At 44.6% G+C, this 20125-nt stretch overlaps 1 protein-coding gene across 1 annotated transcript; it reads right to left on the bottom strand.

Moving 5' to 3' along the window:
• Positions 1–18331: 18331 nt before the first annotated feature.
• Positions 18332–19273, bottom strand: LOC113896645 (olfactory receptor 24). The gene has a single exon (XM_027548864.1). It carries the CDS (start codon positions 19271–19273, stop codon positions 18332–18334), a length of 942 nt encoding a protein of 313 aa, XP_027404665.1.
• Positions 19274–20125: the final 852 nt, after the last annotated feature.

Genomic DNA, 20125 nt, shown 5'->3' with positions numbered 1-20125 from the left:
AAAAAAAAAATATATATATATATATATACACATAAATTAAAACAATAACAACAACAGCAAAACACAGATGAATAGTTCAGAAATACGTGTGGAGAAATATGAAGTGTTGGCTATGTGCTGGACTCAAGGCAAAGTCTTTTGTATGATGCTCCTTCTTCAAGCCTTATCAGACCACGTCATGTAGATCAGTGCTTCTCACACTTTTTTGTGCACATGAGTCACGTGGGGACCAGAATTCACTTGTTGTTGTTTTTGTTCAGTTGCTCAGTCGTGTCCGACTCTTTGCGATCCCATGGGTGGCAGCACGCCAGGCTTCCCTGTCCTTCACCATCTCCTGGAGTTTGGTGACACTCATTTTCATTGAGTCAGTGATGTCATCCAGCCATCTCATCCTCTGCCATGCCCTTCTCCTCCTGCCTTCAATCTTTATCAGCATCAGGGTCTTTCTAATGAGTAGGCTCTTTGCATCAGGTGGCCAAAGTATTGGAGCTTCAGCATCAGTCCTTCCAAAGAATCTGCATTTCTGACAAGTTCTCTAGTGATACTGATGCCGCTGGACCAAGGACGACACTTGAATTAGCCAGGAGTTATTCCCACTTTTCCTGAGAAGGCAATGGCACCCCACTCCAGGACTCCTGCCTGGAAAATCCCATGGACAGAGGAGCCTGGTAGGCTGCAGTCCATGGGGTCGCTGAGGGTCGGACACGACTGAGCGACTTCCCTTTCACTTTTCACTTTCATGCATTGGAGAAGGAAATGGCAACCCACTCCAGTGTTCTTGCCTGGAGAATCCCAGGGACGGGGGAGCCTGGTGGGCTGCCGTCTATGGGGTCGCACAGAGTCGGACACGACTGAAGCGACTTAGCAGCAGCAGCATTCCCATTTTTCAGAGGAGGCAAACTGAGGCATAGAGAGATTAAGTGGCTTGCCATAGCTCACAGAACCAGTGAGGGTCAGGGCTTTTATGGACACCAGGATCTGATTGCAGGGTCTCTTGACAGCTGCGGTCTGCAGACTTCCTGCCTGGAGTCTAATCAGGAAGGACCACACTGCAGGCAGAAGAATTGCACCTTGTTTTGAAGGTTCCTTCTGAGGGAAGAAACCTCAGGGTAAGGATGAGATTCTAGAAAAAGCCCCTGATGGTCTTGATTTGGAAGTAGAGGTCCTGGGGGCAAAAGGGGACCAATGAGGGGCTGCTGGCATGAGTCAGGGAAACAATTTGATTCATAGTGATGGGACCAGAACAGACACTAGGTGGGTGGAACAGAGTAGGCTAGGAGAGTGATGGATGACAGTGATGGTTGAGAGAGTAGAACAGGGGTCCAGGAGGGGGGTTCTGTGGTCCCCTGCTTCTCCTGGATCCAGGCCCACACAACCCTGGATGTGGTCACTTTGCCCAAGTTAAAAACTCTTAATGGTTTCTCATGACCCCAGGACAGAGTCTGCTTCTTTAACTGGCAAATAAGACTGTGAAGGCAGGGGTGGCATGATTTAATGCTCTGCTATCACTGTCTTATAATTCTTCATCATTTTCAAACAAGCAATCCCTCTTTTCATTTTGCACTGGGTCCTTTCTATATATAATAGTTTGCACCTGCTAATCCCCAATTCCCAATCCTTCCCTCCCCCACTGCCCTTTCATCTCGGCAACCACAAGTCTGTTCTCTATGTCTGTGAGTCTGTTTCTGTTTCATAGATAGGTTGATTTGTGTCATATTTCAGATTTCACATGTAAGTGACATCATATGGCGTTTGTCTTTCCCTTTCTAATTTATGTCACTCAGTATGATAATCTCTAGTTACATCCACGTTGCTGCAACTGACACTATTTTGTTCTTTTTAATGGCTGAGTAATATTCCATTGTATATATGTACCACATCTTCTTTATCCATTTATCTGTTCATGGACATTTAGGTTGTTTCCATGTCTTAGCTATTGCAGCACCTATATGGGCTTCCCTGGTGGCTCAGGTGGTAAATAATTCTGCCTGCAGTGCAGGAGACCTGGGTTCGATCCCTGAGTTGGGAAGACCCCATGGAGAAGGAAATGGAAACTCATTCCAGTATTTTTACCCGGGAAATCCAAATCCCATAGACCGAAAGGCCTGGTGGGCTGCAGTCCCTGGCACAAAGAGTCAGATATGACTGAGCAGCTAATTGGATAGATGGAAGAATGAAAAGATGAATGGATGAAAATATTTGCTAATAATGGAGTTGACATGAGGGGGGGAAATCAGAAAGGGCCACCCAGAGGAGGCATTTGATTCCTTTGGGTTACAAATAGCCCCAGAGGGTCGTCTTTTCAAATACAGCATCAGGGGCAGGAGCGATCAGTGTTCTTTAACAGGGATGCTTTTTTTTTTTTTTGGCTAAAGCAGACCCAGAGGGCAGAGAATCTGAGTCCTTTTAGCACACCAGGAAATTGTACTCCTTCTCCCTGTGGGGAATGCAGAAACCCTGCCCAGAAATGGAATTAGTAATTGAGCTGTTCCGTTGTCCCTGAATGGTGGCTCCATTGTCTCCTCCCACGTGACTAAGGAAAATGTGGAGGATGAGACAGGGGCCTGACGCTGCTCAGCTCCTCAAGATATAAACACAGGGTCTGAGTCTGGGTCCAACAGAACCAGGACTCCAGGGACAGGCTAAAAAAGAATGGATTTCTGGAATCTGGGTCTGTATCCCCCGGTTTAGGTGTATTTGCCACACACATCAACCCCCAAATAAGCACAGTGTTAAGTGTGAGGACTCTGGAGCCTGATGCCAAAGTTCAAATTTTGACCTGTCTCCCTCCTAGCCGTATGACTTTGGGCAAGTTATTCAACCTCTCTGGGCCTCCTGTCTCTTCACTTGTCAATGGATATGTCAGGCGAGTGTATGCTCCTCGGTTCTGTCTCATCACAACAAAGATTTGGAGTGACGGACATTAAAGCTCTCGGCGTGTCACAGCTCTCAGGTCCTGGACAGACCGTATTATAGCTCTTAGAAAATCAGTGTTACAGCTCCGTGTTACAGCTCTATTTTATTTAGATAATAACAGGAAAATCCATCCTGGAGGCATGAGGGCATGTCGACCCAAAGACGCGAAGAGAAGAGCTTCCCAGCACGTGGGAAAGAGAGAGAGAGAGAGAGAAAGTTTTGGCTCCTCTTTTTATGTTTATCTCTCCCTGAGCCTGTCCTATGTAAATTGGGCCAGCCAGGACTGTTTGTTTTACCTGAGGTCCTCACTCCGGTCCTTGGACCTTCCTTTGTTCTATTTTCGTGGGCTTTTCTCTTCCTTATCTTTTAGCCACCGCCATTCTGGACTCCTTTTCCTTATTCTAACTACCTAACAGATATAAAGAAACCATATCACAGAGGAACTGTGCAAAGTGGTTAGGACTGCCTGATGCACAGTAGGCCCTTTCTGTGAGTTTTTCTTTTTGAAATATTTTATTTGGGACTTCCCTGGTGGTCCAGTGGTTAAGAATCTGCCTTGCAAGGCAGGACACATGGATTTGCCCTTGGTGGGGGAACTAAGATCCCACATGCTGCAGAGCAACTAAGCTGTGCCCTGCAATAAAGGACACTGAATGATGCAACTAAGATCTGAGACAGCCAAATCAATAAGTGCTTTTGAACTGTGGTGTTGGAGAAGACTCTTGAGAGTCCCTTGAACTGCAAGGAGATCCAACCAGTCCATTCTGAAGGAGATCAGCCCTGGGTGTTCTTTGGAAAGAATGATGCTAAAGCTGAAACTCCAGTACTTTGGCCACCTCATGCGAAGAGTTGACTCATTGGAAAAGACTCTGATGCTGGGAGGGGTTGGGGCAGGAGGAAAAGGGGACGACAGAGGATGAGATGGCTGGATGGCATCACCGACTCAATGGATGTGAGTTTGAGTGAACTCTGGGAGATGGTGATGGACAGAGAGGCCTGGTGTGCTGCGATTCATGGGGTCACAAAGAGTTGGATACGACTGAGGGACTGACTGAACTGATATATAATTTTTTATTATTACCTTTTTTTTTCCTTTGACCATGCCGTCAGGCATGTAGAATCTTAGTTCCCTGACCAAGGATTGAACTGGAAGGAGACACTGCGTGTCCATCCACTTCCCAGAATCCCTCTCGGTAGCATCCATCTTGGCTGAGTGATGTGTGCGCCACCAGGAAAGACTCTGAATTAGAATGATTGGCCAATGACCACCCGGAAACTAATCCCATCACCATAAAACCCGAGACTGCTAGCCACGGGGCAGAGCAGTTCTCCTGGGTTCCCTTACCCTACTGCTCTCCACCCAGGTGCCCTTTCCCAATAAAATCTCTTGCTTTGTCAGCACATGTGTCTCCTCGGACAATTCATTTCCGAGTGTTAGACAAGAGCCCAGTTTCGGGCCCTGGAAGGGGTCCACCTTCCTGCAACATTGTGAGTGAGTTTTAATAAATGCAAGAAGTTAAGTGGGAAACTTGAACCTGCCCTTTCTGCCCTTATTCCTGGGACTACAATTTGATTCTCATCATGTTGTAGCCACTCGTTCCGGGAAGTAAACTCACTCAGTAGGACAAGGCAGATAGTGGAGTGCAGTTTATTATACTGGTGGACCCAAGGCAGTCTCCTCTTAGACAAGGACCCTGACCGACTTTTGTGAAACCTTATATGCCTTAAGTGTACTGCTCAAGCCCACATCCCCAAATTCCTTAAACCTAGCCTGGAAAATGTTAAAGGGACCGACTTTTGTGAAACCTTATATGCCTTAAGTGTACTGCTCAAGCCCACATCCCCAAATTCCTTAAACCTAGCCTGGAAAATGTTAAAGGGAGATACAATCAGGTTAGAGCCATGATTCATAATCAGAAGGGTCAGCTGATTATACACTGTAGCCTACACCAATGGGTGCCATAAAGATGGCAAAAGTGATTGACTACATAGGGATTATTACATTCCTTTTGGCGATGGGAAATCTTGATATGGAATCTGGTGTTTATCATTCCGGGAGGCCAGTTCAGCCGTAGGTTTGTTATCCCCAGGCATATAGTCCAAAGCTCACTGAGAGTGCAAGATGGAGTTTCCTTCTTTTTCAAGGTGGAGTCAGCTTGGCCTGTTCCTTTCTTCCCTCAATCACACCCAAAGGAATTCAGAGCCTAGTGAAAGCTCATTTTGCACACAAGAAAACTAATGCTCAGAGCTCATGGGCACAAGATTGTGAGTGCTGGTGTCTCCTGTCAACTTAAAAGGTATTCACAACCTCAAAGTTGAGAGTTATGTTTCATTCAGTGGGAATTTTTAGGACTTCAAGCCCAAGATACAGCATTTCAAGTAACACTGAGGAAACTGCTCCAAGGATTCGAGGAGAGGAGTGAGATTGCAACAAATTGCAGGTAGTCTGAACAAGAAAAATTAAAATTAATCAAGGAAAACTGGGTCACAAAGAAGGTTGAGCACCAAAGAATCAATGCTTTCAGGTTGTGGTGACTCTTGAGAATCCCTTGGACTGCAAGGATTTCAAGCCAGTCAATTCTAAAGGAAACCAACCCTGGATATTCATTGGAAGGACTGATGCTGAGATGAAACTCCAACACTTTGGCCACCTGATGGGAAAAGCTGATTCATTGGAAAAGATCCTGATGCTGGGAAAGATTGAAGGGAAAAAGAGAAAGGGACAGCAGAGAATGAGATGAGCATCACCAACTCAATGGACTTGAATCTGAGCAAACTCCAGGAGATAGTGGAGAACAGAGAAGCCTGGCGTGCTGCAATCCATGGGGTCCCAAAGAATCAGACACGACTGAGCGACTGAACAACAACAACGAAACAACTCAGGAAATGTGCATCAGATACCGTTGTCTAGGTTCTTTAGAGAGAAGCTAAAGCAGACTTCCCTGCTGGCTCAGACGGTAAAATGTCTGTCTACAATGCGGCAGACCCGGGTTCGATCCCTGGGTTAGGAAGATCCCCTGGAGAAGGAAATGGCAATCCACTCCAGTACTATTGCCTGGAAAATCCCATGGACAGAGGAGCCTGGTAGGCTACAGTCCATGGGGTTCCAAAGAGTCGGACACTACTGAGCGACTTCACTTTTTCATTTTCAAAGCAGAGTATATAGGGGAAGGGCCTGTCCGGGGAAAACCCCATAGGGTCTTGCCTGTTTACACTCTCTCTATCCTATAGGGAAATGCTTCTTCTCTCTCCCCTCACTCTGTTTTGGGTTTTTCCTGGAGAACAGTCCTTAGATTTGCTAAAACCTGATAGTTCAGACTTATTCCTTGGACACTTTGGAGGATACCCTAGCTCCTTCACTGAACCCAAGGCCCTAAATAGAAAGCCTGTCCATAGTGAATGCTCACTGTTCTCTAGGTTTTCTGGGCACTGGAAACAAAAAGATGAATGGAACTCGGATTTCCCTGGTAGTATGGTGGTTAAGACCCTGCACTTCCAATGAAGGGGGCACGGATTGATTCCTATTTGGGGAACTAAGATCCCACTTGATGTGTGCTTTTTCCAAACCTCCCCACCTCAAACCCCTCTGTGATAGTTATACAACTCTGTAAATATACCAAAAATCATTGAATTGTGCAAGTAAAGCAAGTGAATTGTATGGTATATAAAATGTAACTCAATAATAATAATAATAATAAAAGCAGGCACAGATCTGCATATAAGACTGCTACTGCTGCTAAGTCACTTCAGTCGTGTCCGACTCTGTGTGACCCCATAGACGGCAGCCTTTGGGGCATCAGTGTCAGTTACTAAAGTCCATGTCTGCCCCTTTGGCTGATATGGGCCCACCTGGCTGGCTCTGACCCCAGGGTAACATCTCCATCCGTCCGGCCATTCACACTCCTATGCTGGTGACTCATGCCTTCCCCACTTCCACACCTTTTCATTGTTCTGCATCTCTCTGCTCCCCATACTCTCCCATACACTTTTTTTTTTTCTGGGAAGTGCTGCAACTGTCGTGTGTGTGTGTGTGTGTGTGTGTGTGTGTGTGTGTGTGTGTGTTAGTTGCTCAGTCATGTCTGACCTTTTGCCACCCTGTAGACTGTGGCTGACCAGGCTTCTCTGTCCATGGGGTTCTCCAGGCAAGAATACTGGAGTGGGTTGCAGATTGTTTACCGTCTGAGCCACCAGGGACAAATTGCCTTGCCTTTAAAAACCTGCTCCTTGGGACTTCCCTGGAGGTCCTGTGGTTAAAACTCTGCCCGTCCTTCCACTGAAGGGAACGTGGGTTCAATCTCTGGTTGGGGAACCAAGATCCCACATGCTGCATGTTGTGGCCAACCAAACAAAACCCAGCTGCTCGTTATTTATTCTTAGAGTGATTCCTTGTACATGCCAGGGTGCTCTCTCACCTCAGGGCTTGTGCACTGGTTGGCCTCTGTGTCTGGCCATAGGGTTCCCTACTTCATTTTTTTTTTTTTACAGCTCAATCAGACATATCTTTTACTAAACAGACAGCAGATAGCACACCTCCGAGATGTGGCAGTGGGCCAGTCCCAAAGGAGTGGCCCTTCCTTCAGCTTTTTAAAAAAATTAATTTAATCTTTAAATAAAATGTTATTGAAGCTTCTCTCGTAGCTCAGTGGGTAAAAAATCTGCCTGCAGTGCAAGAGACCTGGGTTTGATTCCTGAGTCCAGAAGATTCCAAGGAGAAGGAAATGACAACCCACTCCAGTGTTCTTGCCTTGACAATCCCATGGGCAGAGGAGCCTGGCAGGCTATGTCCATGGGGTCACAAATAGACACTTAGCAAATCACCACAATAGTTGATTTACAACGCTGTGTTAGTTTCTGCTGTACAGCAAAGTGAATCAGTTATGCATATACATATATCCACTCTTTTTAAGATTCCTTCCCCATATAGGTTTTTACAGAGTATTGAGCAAAGTTCCTCGTTCTATACAGTAGGTCCTTATTAGTTCTCTGTTTTATGTCGGAATGGATAAAGAAGATGTGGTACTTTTATACAGTGAAATATTACTCAGCCATAAAAGAGCAAAATACTGTCATTTGCGGCAGCATGGATGGACCTACAGATTTCATTTTAAGATGAAGTAAGTCAGAGAAAAATAGATACCATATAATATTGCTTACATGTGGAATCTTAGAGAAATGGTGCAACTGAACTTATTTACCAAACAGAAATAGAGTTGTTAGGTAGTTAGAATAAGGAAAAGGAGTCCAGAATGGAGGTGGCTAAAAGATAAGAAGAGAAAAGCCCTCGAAAATAGAACAAAGGAAAGCCCGAGGACCGGAGTGAGGACCTCAGGTAAAACAAACAACACTCTTGGCTGGCCCAGTTTACGCAGGACAGGTCCAGGGAGAGATAAACATATAAAAGAGGAGCCAAAGCTCTCTCTTTCTCTCTCTGTTGAGCGCGCGTGTGCTGGGGCACTCTTCTCTTCGCGTCTTTGGGTCGACATGCCCTCACACCTGGAAGATGGATTTTCCTGTTATTATCTAAATAAAATAGAGCTGTAACACAGAGCTGTAACACTGATTTGTCTAAGAGCTATAACATGGTCTGTTTGAGACCTGAGAGCTATAACACGGTCTGTCCAAGACCTGAGAGCTGTGACACGCCGAGGGCTTTGATGTCCGTCACTCCAAATCTTTGTTGTGGACGAGACAGAACCGAGGAGCATACACTTGCATGACAGAGTCATAGCTGTAAAAACAAATTTATAGTTACCAGGGAGGAAATGTGAAGGGGGGGGGGAGGGATAAATTAGAAGATTGGGATTTGACACTTAAAAGATAATAATTTATTAATTAATTTTTGGCTGTGCTTGGTCTTCCTAGGTGCACAGGCAGGCTTTCTCTAGTTGTGGTGAGCAGGGGTTACTCTCTAGTTGCAATGCATGGGCTTCTCTTGTTGTGGAGCGCGGGCTCTAGGCCATTGGGGTTCAGTAGTTGTGGTGCTGGGGCTTAGTTGCCCCAAGGCATGTGGGATCTTCCTGAACTTGTGTTCCCTGCATTGGCTGGGGGACTCTCAACCACTGGCCCACCAGGGAAGTCCCCTTCCTTCACTTTTTAAGGTCCTTAAATCAAATGCCACCTTCTCAGAGAGATCTTTCCTAACTTCAATTTAAAACTGCCATCCTATGTATAGCATGTTAGTTAATCATATAGTATTGACCGTAGTTCAGTTCAGTTCAGTCACTCAGTCGTGTCTGACTCTTTTTGACCCCATGGACTGCAGCACGCCAGGCCTCCTTGTCCATTACCAACCCACGGAGCCTACTCAAACTTATGTCCATTGAGTCAGTGATGCCTTCCAACCACCTCATCCTCTGTCATCCCCTTCTCCTCCCACCTTCAATCTTTCCCAGCATCAGAGTTTTTTCCAATGAGTCAGTTCTTCACATCAGGTGGCCAAAGTATTGGAGTTTCAGCTTCAGCATTAGTCCTTCCAATGAATTTTCAGGACTGATTTCTTTTAGGATTGACTGGTTGGATCTTCTTGCAGTCCAAGGGACTCAACAGTCTTCTCCAACACCACAGTTCAAAAGCATCAATTTTTTGGTGCTCAGCTTTCTTTATAGTCCAGCTCTCACATCCATACATGACTACTGGAAAAACCATAGCTTTGACTAGATGGACCTTTGTTGGTAAAGTAATGTCTCTGCTTTTTAATATGCTGTCTAGGTTGGTCATAGTTTTTCTTTCAAGGAGCAAGTGTCTTTTAATTTCATGGCTGCAGTCACCATCTGCAGTGATTTTGGAGCCCCACAAAATAAAGTCTGTCACTGTTTCCATTATTTCCCCATCTATTTGCCATGAAGTGATGGAACCAGATGCCATGATCTTAGTTTTCTCAATGTTGAGTTTCAAGCCAACTTTTTCACTCCCTTCTTTCACTTTCATCAAGAGGCTCTTTAGTTCTTCCCTTTCTGACGTAAGTGTGGTGTCATCTGAGTATCTGAGATTATTGATATTTCTCCTGGCAATCTTCTGCTTCATCCAGTTCAGCATTTCGCATTATGTACTCTGCATGTAAGTTAAATAAGTAGGGTGACAATATACAGCCTTGACATACTCCTTTCCCTATTTGGAACCAGTCTGTTGTTCCGTGTCCAGTTCTAACTGTTGCTTCTTGACTTGCATACAGATTTCTCAAGAGGCAGGTCAGGTGGTTTGGTATTCCCATCTCTTTAAGAATTTTCCACAGTTTGTTGTGATCCACACAGTCAAAGTTAATACAGTATGAATACAGTATTGCATATTTGCAAGTTGCTTAGAAGTTCTCATCATAAGAAAAATAAATTCGTAACTATGTATGGTGACAGAAGTGAACTAGACTTATTTCAATCTTTTTGCAATATATACAAATGATGAATCATCATGTTGTATCCTTGAAACTGATAAGTCAATTATACCTCTATAAAGGTAATAATAATGAAAAATTAATCTTGTTTGTACAAAACTTCTACGTGAATGTTCACAATGGTATTACACACAACAGGGAAAATGTGGAAACAACTCAGATGCCCATGAACTGATGAATGGATATACAAAATGTGGTCTCTTAAAACATATACCCCAAATATGTTTGTGTGTGTGTGTGTGTGTGTGTGTGGTTTAGTTGCTCAGCCGTGTCTGAGTCTTTGCAATCCTATGGACTGTAGCTGGCCAGGCTCCTCTGTCCATAGGATTTCCCAGGCAAGAATACTGGGGTGCGTTGCCATTTCCTCCTCCAGGGGATCTTCCTTGTCCAAGGATCCGAATGGTGTCTTCTACATTGGCAGGCAGATTCTTTACCCCTAAGCCACCAGGGGAAGTGTCCCCATAATCCACTGCTGTGTCAGTCTTGTCTCTTCACCTTCACTTTCTTCTTCAAATTCTGTCTTGTTCCCCATCCCTCAGATGAAGTGGGCCCTACATCCTGTCTTGTTCCAGGGTCTCCTCTAGACTTATACATGCTCATTTTTGTTTTATTATTCATTGTATCTTCCCTTATCTCTCTCCCACTGCCTCTCTCTCTGACTCTCTTCTTTCTCCCTCCCTAATTCCTTCCTCTCTCCCCTCCTGCCTCCCTCTCCCTGCCTGGGAAAGAACTGGGCCCTGTGGATCCTCCCTATTTGGACCCCAGACAGTGCTGGCCTGGGGTGTGGTCGGAAGAAAGGGCACAGATTCCTTGAATCCTGACGGTGGGTGGAATGGATGAGAAATTCAGAACACTTAAGGCTACTTTCCTAAAGTGCCCCAACTTGGGGAGCCTTTGGGGAAGCTGTGAGTTTGTGGCTCCCCTGTGGTGAAGTACCTGAGGCGGGGGTGGGGTAAGGACCCAGGATTTGCTAGCCTGTGCCTGGTACCAAAAAGGCATTACATGGAAACTTGGAAACTTTGGTTTCAAGGACTTGAGGGGAGAGAGACGTCTTAGGTATGTGTTTCTGCTGCCCCGGTGTGTCTCAATGTGGAACTGCATGAATTGAGTGTCGAGCCCAGCACCGAAGTCCAGCTTTGGAGAACAGCCAATCCTCAACCTCCCATTACATTGTGGGTCAATTAGTCTGAAAAAACGCCTCTAGGAGGATGTCAAGGCATCAGGCAGCCTCTAAGGTGGCTATGAGCCCCAAATCCCTGTCCCCTGGTATTTACTCCGTGTATAATTCTCTTGCCTTGAATATGGGCTGGACATATGACTTGCTTCAGACAAATGGAATACAGCAAAGGTGATAAAAACTCATTCTGATATTGGATTATAAAGATTGTCTGGTTGTACCTGCCTCCTCCTCATCTTCACTCATCCCTTCCCCCACCCTCTCCTTCCTTTTTCCCTCCCTCTCTCACTCTCTTTCTTTCTCTCTGTGTGTCTCTGTCTCTCTCCCTCTTTCTCTCTCTGCACTATGAAAAGGTTTATATGTCCAGGCACTCTTACCAATCAGCAGAGAACTGAGATCTGCTCGGTGTAAGACTGGAAAACAGATCCTCTATCCTCAGTCAAGGTATGAGATGACCAGTCTTTGCTAGCATCATTTTTGTTGCTGTTGTTTTGGCCACACTGTGTGGTTAGTTCCCTGGCCAGGAATTGAACCCACAACTTTCAGAGTAAAAGTGGGAGTCCTAACCACTGGACCGCTAGGGAATTCCCCTTTCTAGCATCTTGACTGCAACCTTATGAAAGACCCAGAACCAGTCACCCAGCTAAGCCACGCCCAGTTTTCTGACCTGACAAGACCATAAGATAATGACTGTTGGTTGTTTTAAGCTGAGTTCTATATTGGGTTGGTAATACTTGCAGGATTTTATTCCAGGATTAAGAAGTGAACAAATCTAAATATATGTTTAAAAGCATGGGGTCTTCCCTGGTAAAGAATCTGTGGTAAAGAATCTGCCTGCCAATGCAGGAGACATGGGTTCAATCCTTGGTCCAGGAAGATTCTGCGTGTGACGGAGCAGCTAAGCCACAACTATTGAGCCTTCATTCTAGAGCCTGGAAACTGCAACTATTGAGCCCATGTGCTGCGATTACTGAAGCCCCAGTGCCCTAGAGCCTATGCTCCTCAACAAGAGAAGCCAGTGCCCTACAACTAGAGCGTAGCCCCCGCTCATGACTAGAGAAAAGCCTGCACAGCAATGAAGACCCAGCACAGACAAAGATAAATAAGTAAATAATTACACGAAAAAAAAAGCATGGACAGCTCCTTACAACTTATTTAAATACTGGCTTATGTCTGACTTTGCACATGCAGTTCCCTTCTTTTGGCACATTGTTCCCATCTCCTTCACAGGAATACTTCCCTCTTGCCTGATTCAGCAGGACTCAGTTCAGAAGTCACCTTATAATAGAAACCGATTGCTCTCAGAAGTCCCCAGATTAAAATACCATCCCCATTTGTCTCTGTCACGTACCCTTCCTTGTGCCTTTGAAGTCCTTCTCACCTTTGGTAATTATCTGGCACAGAGATCATTTCTTTATTTATTGTTGTTTTCCCTGCTGAATGGGGAATGGTTGCTTTGCTTTCTATTGTTTAATTTCTTTTTAAAATTAATCTCAGTGAAATTAACTTTTTTTCTGTTGTGCCATCCTTGGTATGTTATCCTATGTATAGATGTGTGGGATTTGGGAAGTAGAGTACCACTTAAATTTTTTAGCACCTTCAGAGTCACTGCTCTGATATCAAGATGCAGCAGAGTTCCATCACCACTCCCCTCCCCCACCACAAAACTCCTTGTACTAAACCTCTGTAGTTATAGGAAAGGGCTTTGTTTTCTCTTTCTTGCTTGCTGCTTTACAGTCAGAGCTCATTTGTTGAATGACTGAATAAAACATATATCAATGCCAACAAATGTGGGAAGTTGATATTGTGAGGGCTATCAGGATGACTCTCTCCTGGAGTTGTGGTCTTAATTTCTTTTCTCTCTCTCTCTCCTTAAGCAGGCTTCTCTTGTTGTGGAGTACAGGCTTTAGATGAGAACGTTCAGTAGTTGGAGCCCACGGGCTTAGTTGCTTCATGGTGTGTAGGATCCTCCTGAACCAGGGATCCAACTGTGTCCCCTGCATTAGCAGGTGGACTGCTAATCACTGGACAACCAGGGAAGTCCTATATACATTATTAAAATCTGGACCACTTCTAAAGTCTTTATTGAATTTGTTACAATATTGCTTCTGTTTTATGTTTTTTTTGGCTGTGAGGTATGTGGGGTCTGAGCTCTCCAACCAGGGATCGAACCTGCACCGCCTGCATTGGAAGGCGAAGACTTAACAGTTGGACCATGAGGGAAGTCCCCCATCTACATGTTTAACTGGAGTGTAGTTGATTCACAAAGTTGCATGAGTTTCAGGTGTACACCAGAGTGATTCAGTTACACATATACATGTATTCCTTTTCAGATTCTTTTCTCTTACAGGTTATTACAGACTATTGAATAGAGTTCCCTGTAGTATACAAAGGATTGTAACCTTGTTGGTATAATGGTGTGTATATGTTAATCCCAAACTCCTAATTTATCTTCCCTGCACTTTCCCTTTTGGTTAAGTTTGTATTCTGTGGTTGTGGGTCTATTGCTGTTTGTAAATAAATTCATTTGTGTGTATGTATATATACATATATATATACATATTTTAGATTTGTGCTCTTAACTTCTTTTTTGTTATAGCTTTCTAAAAATAATTTTATGTATTTATTTTTGGCTGGGCCAGGTCTTCTTTGCTTTGCAGGACTTCTCTAGTTGCAGCGAGCAGGGGCTACCTTTCGTTGCGGTTTACGGGCTTCTCACCGTGGCGGCTTCTCTTGTTGTAAAGCACAGGCTCTCGTGAGTGGCTTCAGTAGGCGGGGCCTGCAGGCTCTAGAGCATGGGCTCCGTAGTTGCGGTGCACTGGCTTAGTTGCTCTGGGCGTGGCATGCAGAATCTTCCTGAACTAGGGTTGAACCCGTGTTCCCTGCGTTGGCAGGTGGACTCCCATCCACTGCGCCTCAAAGAAAGTCTGCTCTTAACTTCTTAACAAAAAGCAAGACAGAGATAGTTTGGCTGACAGAATCTTAAGACATTTTTATTGAGGCATGAATGAGGTATTCCTCATTGCACAGGAGGCGGAGGGAGGTAAGCAAGTGCTTCAACTCAAACAGGATACAAAGGGAAAGGTTTGCACGAAATTCATGAGCCCCTGAGTTCTAATACTTTCCCGTCTCCGGTCATTCCAATCCTCTCTCAACCAGCGTTGTAATGATTTGCATTCATATGGCAGGGGCATGAAGGGAAATTTCGAGGAGCGCTTGTGGACCAACTTTCACTTGATTTTTGGTTTTTCCAAAAAAGGACCAGACTGATGGGTTCCACCTCCTTCTCCAAACTCCAATATTCTTAAATTCTAGATTTTATTTACCAGAAAATGGAGGATTTCACTGTCTTTCCAGTCTACCACAGGGCCAGGTCTGGAGGTCTGTTGTTTCAACTGAAAAAGTTTAATACTCTTGAGAAGAAAGCAACAGTGATGATCCTTAAAGATTGTTTATGGTGAGACTCAGTCCTTGTAATAGTGAAGTCATGTCCCCAGGAATAATAATACTTGTGCATTCAATCTATCTGCCTTCTTTAAACAAAAAATAAGTCCATCAAGTGACCTATATAAGCAATCCAGCTTTGAATGAGGTTGTGTCAAACTAATATGCCTTTCTCAAATGGTAATTTATTTAAAAAATTAAGATATTAGAATGCATAAAGAAATGTGGTACATATATACAGTGGAATATTACTCAGCCATAAGAGGAATGCAACTGGGTCATTTGCAGAGAGGTGGATGGACCTAGAAACCGTGGTACAGAATGAAGTAAATCAGAAAGAGAAAAACAAATATATCTTAATGAATATTTGTGGAATCTAGAAAAATAGTATAGATTAATTTATTTGCACAGCAGAAATAGAGACATGGATGCGCAGAACAAATGTGTGGACACCAAGGGGGAAAAGGGGGTGGTGGAATGAGAGATTAGGATTGACCCACATACACAATTGATACTATGTATAAAATAGACAGCTAATGAGAACAGACCGTATGGCATCTGTTCCCTCAATGCTCTGTGATGACCTAAATGGGAAGGAAGTCCAAGAAAGAGGGGATGTATGTATGCATAGCTGATTCACTTGCTGTGCAGGAAAAACTAACACAACATTGTAAAGCAACTATACTCCAATAAAAAAATTAAAACATTAAGTTGTTGAGTACAAGAGTGGGAGAAGGAGATAAAATTGTAGGTGAGGTAGGCTTGGCCAGAGGTTGGTAGTTATGTGGCTGAGGAAAGAGGTGTATTGGGAGTTCATTAAACAATTATGCCAGCATTGTGTGTGTTAAAATTTTCTATTAGAAAAGGTTTAATTAAATAATTGAGAGATTGTAAAAAAAAAAAGAAAGGAAAGCTACAGAAGCAAGTTAGATGTATGATTATGCAAAACCATTCTGCTTAAGATGGTGTCAGCTGCTTAGCATCATTTGAAAATTTCTGGCCCCATTCAAAGTCACCACTCTTTCCATTTTAGTTGTAAATCTCTGTATGAGAGGTGCAGTGCTAAAGAATCTGTCTGCCAATGTAGGAGACACACGAGACACGAGTTCAACCCCTGGGCCAGGAAGATCTTCTGGAGTGGAAACAGCAGTCCACTCCAGTATTCTTGCCTGGAAAATCTGATGGACAGAGGAGCCTGATAGGTTACAGTCCATGGGGTCACAAAGGGTCAAACACGACTGAGCACACACACACATGCACATACACTCCGTATGAGTATTAAGACTACTCCACGATAGACATAAATATAATGTATCGCCCTTTTAGGAACTTCAGAACGATGAAAAGAGCTCAGAGAAGCATGGTAAGATGACAGAAATGTGCAATGAATAGCTCTCATTTCTGGTATCAGCCGTGTTACTACTTGTTGCAATGCATGGAATAAGTAATGCAATACACACATAGGTATGTATTGAGAAGGAGACACACCTCAGCTTTCTTCTGGTTTAGAGGTTCATCATGGAATTGACTAATATTCTCCTCTTTGTCTATGAAGATAAATGCCACAAATGACGGTTCTTCACTTTCTTAGTGTATGATCTGAATCTCTTTCTCCCTTGGGCCTTGCACAAGAAGATAGGCTAAGTGACAGGAAGGGTGGACAGCTCATTCAAAGTTGCTCCTTGATGTTGGTCCCTGCAAGTCAAATTAACTCTCTGGTTCTCAGGAGAAAGCCATACTCTTAGCTTGGTCCTATAGCCCTCAGGACCTCGCATTCCCCAAGTCATTCACCATAAGTGGACTTCTCACTTCACAAATGCATGTTTTTCTCTCTTTCACTTGCTCTGTCACCTTTTCACATGTTGTTGGTTTTCTGAGGCACTCGTTCTCCAGTTTGGCCTGAATGATACCATCTTATACTTTGGGTTTCTAGCTCACCTCTCCCAGGAGACCTTCCCTGATTCTCCCTTCCATACTCTGTTGGATATTCCTACTATATCTTTCAGATGACACCACCCTTATGGCAGAAAGTGAAGAGGAACTAAAAAGCCTCTTGATGAAAGTGAAAGAGGAGAGTGAAAAAGTTGGCTTAAAGCTCAACATTCAGAAGACGAAGATCATGGCATCTTCACCATCTTCATGGTCCCATGACTTCATGGGAAATAGATGGGAAAACAGTGGAAACAGTGTCAGACTTTATTTTTTGGGGCTCCAAAATCACTGAAGATGGTGACTGCAGCCATGAAATTGAAAGACGCTTACTCCTTGGAAGGAAAGTTATGACCAACCTAGATAGCATATTTAAAAGCAGAGACATTACTTTGCTAACAAAGGTCCATCTAGTCAAGGCTATGGTTTTTCCTGCAGTCATGTATGGATGTGAGAGTTGGACTGTGAAGAAGGCTGAGTGGTGAAGAATTGATGCTTTTGAACTGTGGTGTTGGAGAAGACTCTTGAGAGGCCCTTGGACTGCAAGGAGATCCAAGCAGTCCATTCTGAAGGAGATCAGCCCTGGGATTTCTTTGGAAGGAATGATGCTAAAGCTGAAACTCCAATACTTTGGCCACCTCATGCGAAGAGCTGACTCATTGGAAAAGACTCTGATGCTGGGAGGAATTGGGGACAGGAGGAGAAGGGGATGACAGAGGATGAGATGGCTGGATGGCATCACTGACTCGATGGACGTGAGTCTGAGTGAACTCCGGGAATTGGTGATGGACAGGGAGGCCTGGTGTGCTGCGATTCACGGGGTTGCAAAGAGTTGGACACGACTGAGCGACTGAACTGAACTGAACTGATATTCCATTTTACTATAACTGTCAAAGAACTTCTCCAACTGTCAGCTATAAACTTCAAACTATAAGGATTTTTGTTGCTCCTGTTCATGACTCTATGTTCGGCATCTAACATCAAACCCAGGATACATACTCAATAAATATTTGTTGAGTGCTCACTGGTGGCTCAGTTGGTAAAGAACCCACCTGCAATGCAGGAGACACAGATTCAATCCCTGAATCTGGAAGGTCCCCTGGAGAAGGAAATGGCAATCCACTCCAGTATTCTTGCCTGGGAAACCCCATTGACAGAGAAGCCTATCGGGCTACAGTCCACAGAGTCATGAAAGAGTTGGACATTACTGAGCAACAACACACCAAAGTAGATTCTGAACCAGAATGAATCCAATCTGCTAGAACTAGACTGATCCTTGTAGAAATACAGCATGAGACATGCCCCCAAAGGACACTTGGTGGTCCCAATAATTGAGAAAATAGTTACAGGGTTATCTTGAGCTTCTGCAATTCAAAATTTACAGTGGTACTCTCCCAACCCATGCAATTCCAGATTTTTGCCCAAGGACCCAGCTGTTTACATCATAACTCCGTGGAAACTTCCAGGTGTCCTGGTGGTCAGGAGGATGAGGTGATTTTTCTGTTGACCAGCTTCATCAGGGCCCCCTTCAGGTCTCTGTTCCTCAGGCTGTAGATAAAGGGGTTCAGCATGGGGGTGACGGCAGTGTACATCACAGCAGAGGCTTTCTCCTTCACGGCTGTGCGGACAGATGAAGGACACAGATAGACCCCAATGGTGGTCCCGTAGAAGAGTACAACCACGGAGAGGTGGGAGCTGCAGGTGGAAAAGGTTTTCTTCCTGCCTCCGGCAGAGGGCACCTTTACGATGGCCACAATGATGTGAGCATATGAGGCCAGAATGCAGATGAAAGGTGTGGCTATGATCATCCCTGCCACAATGAACACAAAAGTCTTGTTCACAGAGGTGTCAGTGCACGAAAGTCTGAGGAGCGGGGTGAGGTCACAGAAGTAGGGAGGCAACTCAATATTGCCACAGAAAACCAGACGGGCCATCAGGAGGATGTGGGTGAGGGAGATGAAGCCGGAAAACACCCACGGGCCTCCAACCAGCAGGACACAGAGGCGTGGGCTCATGATACTGGTATAGTGTAAGGGGTGACATATAGCCACAAACCTATCATAAGCCATCACGGCTATTAAGACACTGTCCATGATGCCAAAGAAATGGAAGAAGTAAATTTGTGTCAGGCAGCAGGAATAAGAGATGGACTTGCTCTTGATTTGGATGCTCACCAGCATCTTGGGGACAGTGTCACTGGCCAGGCAGAAATCAACCAAGGAGAGATTGGCCAAGAAGAAATACATGGGGGTGTGGAGGTGGGAGTCTGTGCTGATGGCCAGGATGATCAACAGGTTCCCCACTACGGTGACCACATACATGCAGAGAAACAGAGCAAAGAGGAGAGTCTCCTGTTCTGGCTTTTCTGAAAGTCCCAGGAGGATAAACTCAGAGGAGCTGGTTTGGTTGTCTGTTTCCATGGATATGATTCCTCTGGAACTATTGAAAGGGTGAAGTTACATGAATACTATTGAGATGATTCTGAAAGATTCGAAGAGATTACCTTCAATTTCCATGCATGAGTGTGTTCAGTCATGTATGACTCTTTGCAAGCCTCACCAGGTTCCTCTGTCCATGAGATTTCCCAGGCAAGAATACTGGAGTGGGTTGCCATTTCCTCCTCCAGGGATCCACCCTAAATTTCCAATCTGGACTAATTTTGTCAACTTGAACCACTGATGTAGTGTTTACATCTCTTATGTCAAGCTTTGGCTCAAGGTTGCTCCCTTGAATATCCCTGACTCATACAAAGACTGACAGTAAACCATGCGTGAACTCTGGCTGGGGAAACTACTAAAGGGTTTACTTCATGACACAACAAACTAAATCCAGAAAAAAGCATTATCTGAGAAGCAATGATCAGCCAAGAAATTGGTAGTAATGTAGAAAAAATCTGAACAAAGCATTGTTTTAAAATAGTAATAATACAGGCTTCCCTGGTAGCTCAGCTTGTAAAGAATCCATCTGCAATACATGAGACCCCAGTGCAATTCCTGGATGGGGAGGATCCCCTGGAGAAGGGATAGGCTACCCACTCCAGCATTCATAGGCTTTCCTGGTGGCTCAGATGGTAAAGAATCCTCTGCGATGCTGGAGACCTGGGTTCGATCCCTGGGTTAGGAAGATCCCCTGGAGGAGGGTGTGGCAACCCACTCCAGTATTCTTGCCTGGAGAATCCCCATAAATAAAGGAGCCTGTCTGGCTACAGTCCATGGGGTCGCAAAGAATAGGACACGACTGAGAGACTGAGCGCACACACAGCTTGTACCTGT

This window comes from Bos indicus x Bos taurus, chromosome 7 (assembly GCF_003369695.1).
Source record: "Bos indicus x Bos taurus breed Angus x Brahman F1 hybrid chromosome 7, Bos_hybrid_MaternalHap_v2.0, whole genome shotgun sequence".
NCBI classification, from domain to species: Eukaryota; Metazoa; Chordata; class Mammalia; order Artiodactyla; family Bovidae; genus Bos; species Bos indicus x Bos taurus.
Note: the sequence above shows the minus strand (reverse complement) of the source record. Positions and strands in the feature narration are given on the sequence as shown.

Excerpts from the sequence above, each read along its gene's own strand:
- LOC113896645 (XM_027548864.1), bottom strand. The coding sequence starts at position 19,273 with ATGGAAACAGACAACCAAACCAGCTCCTCTGAGTTTATCCTCCTGGGA.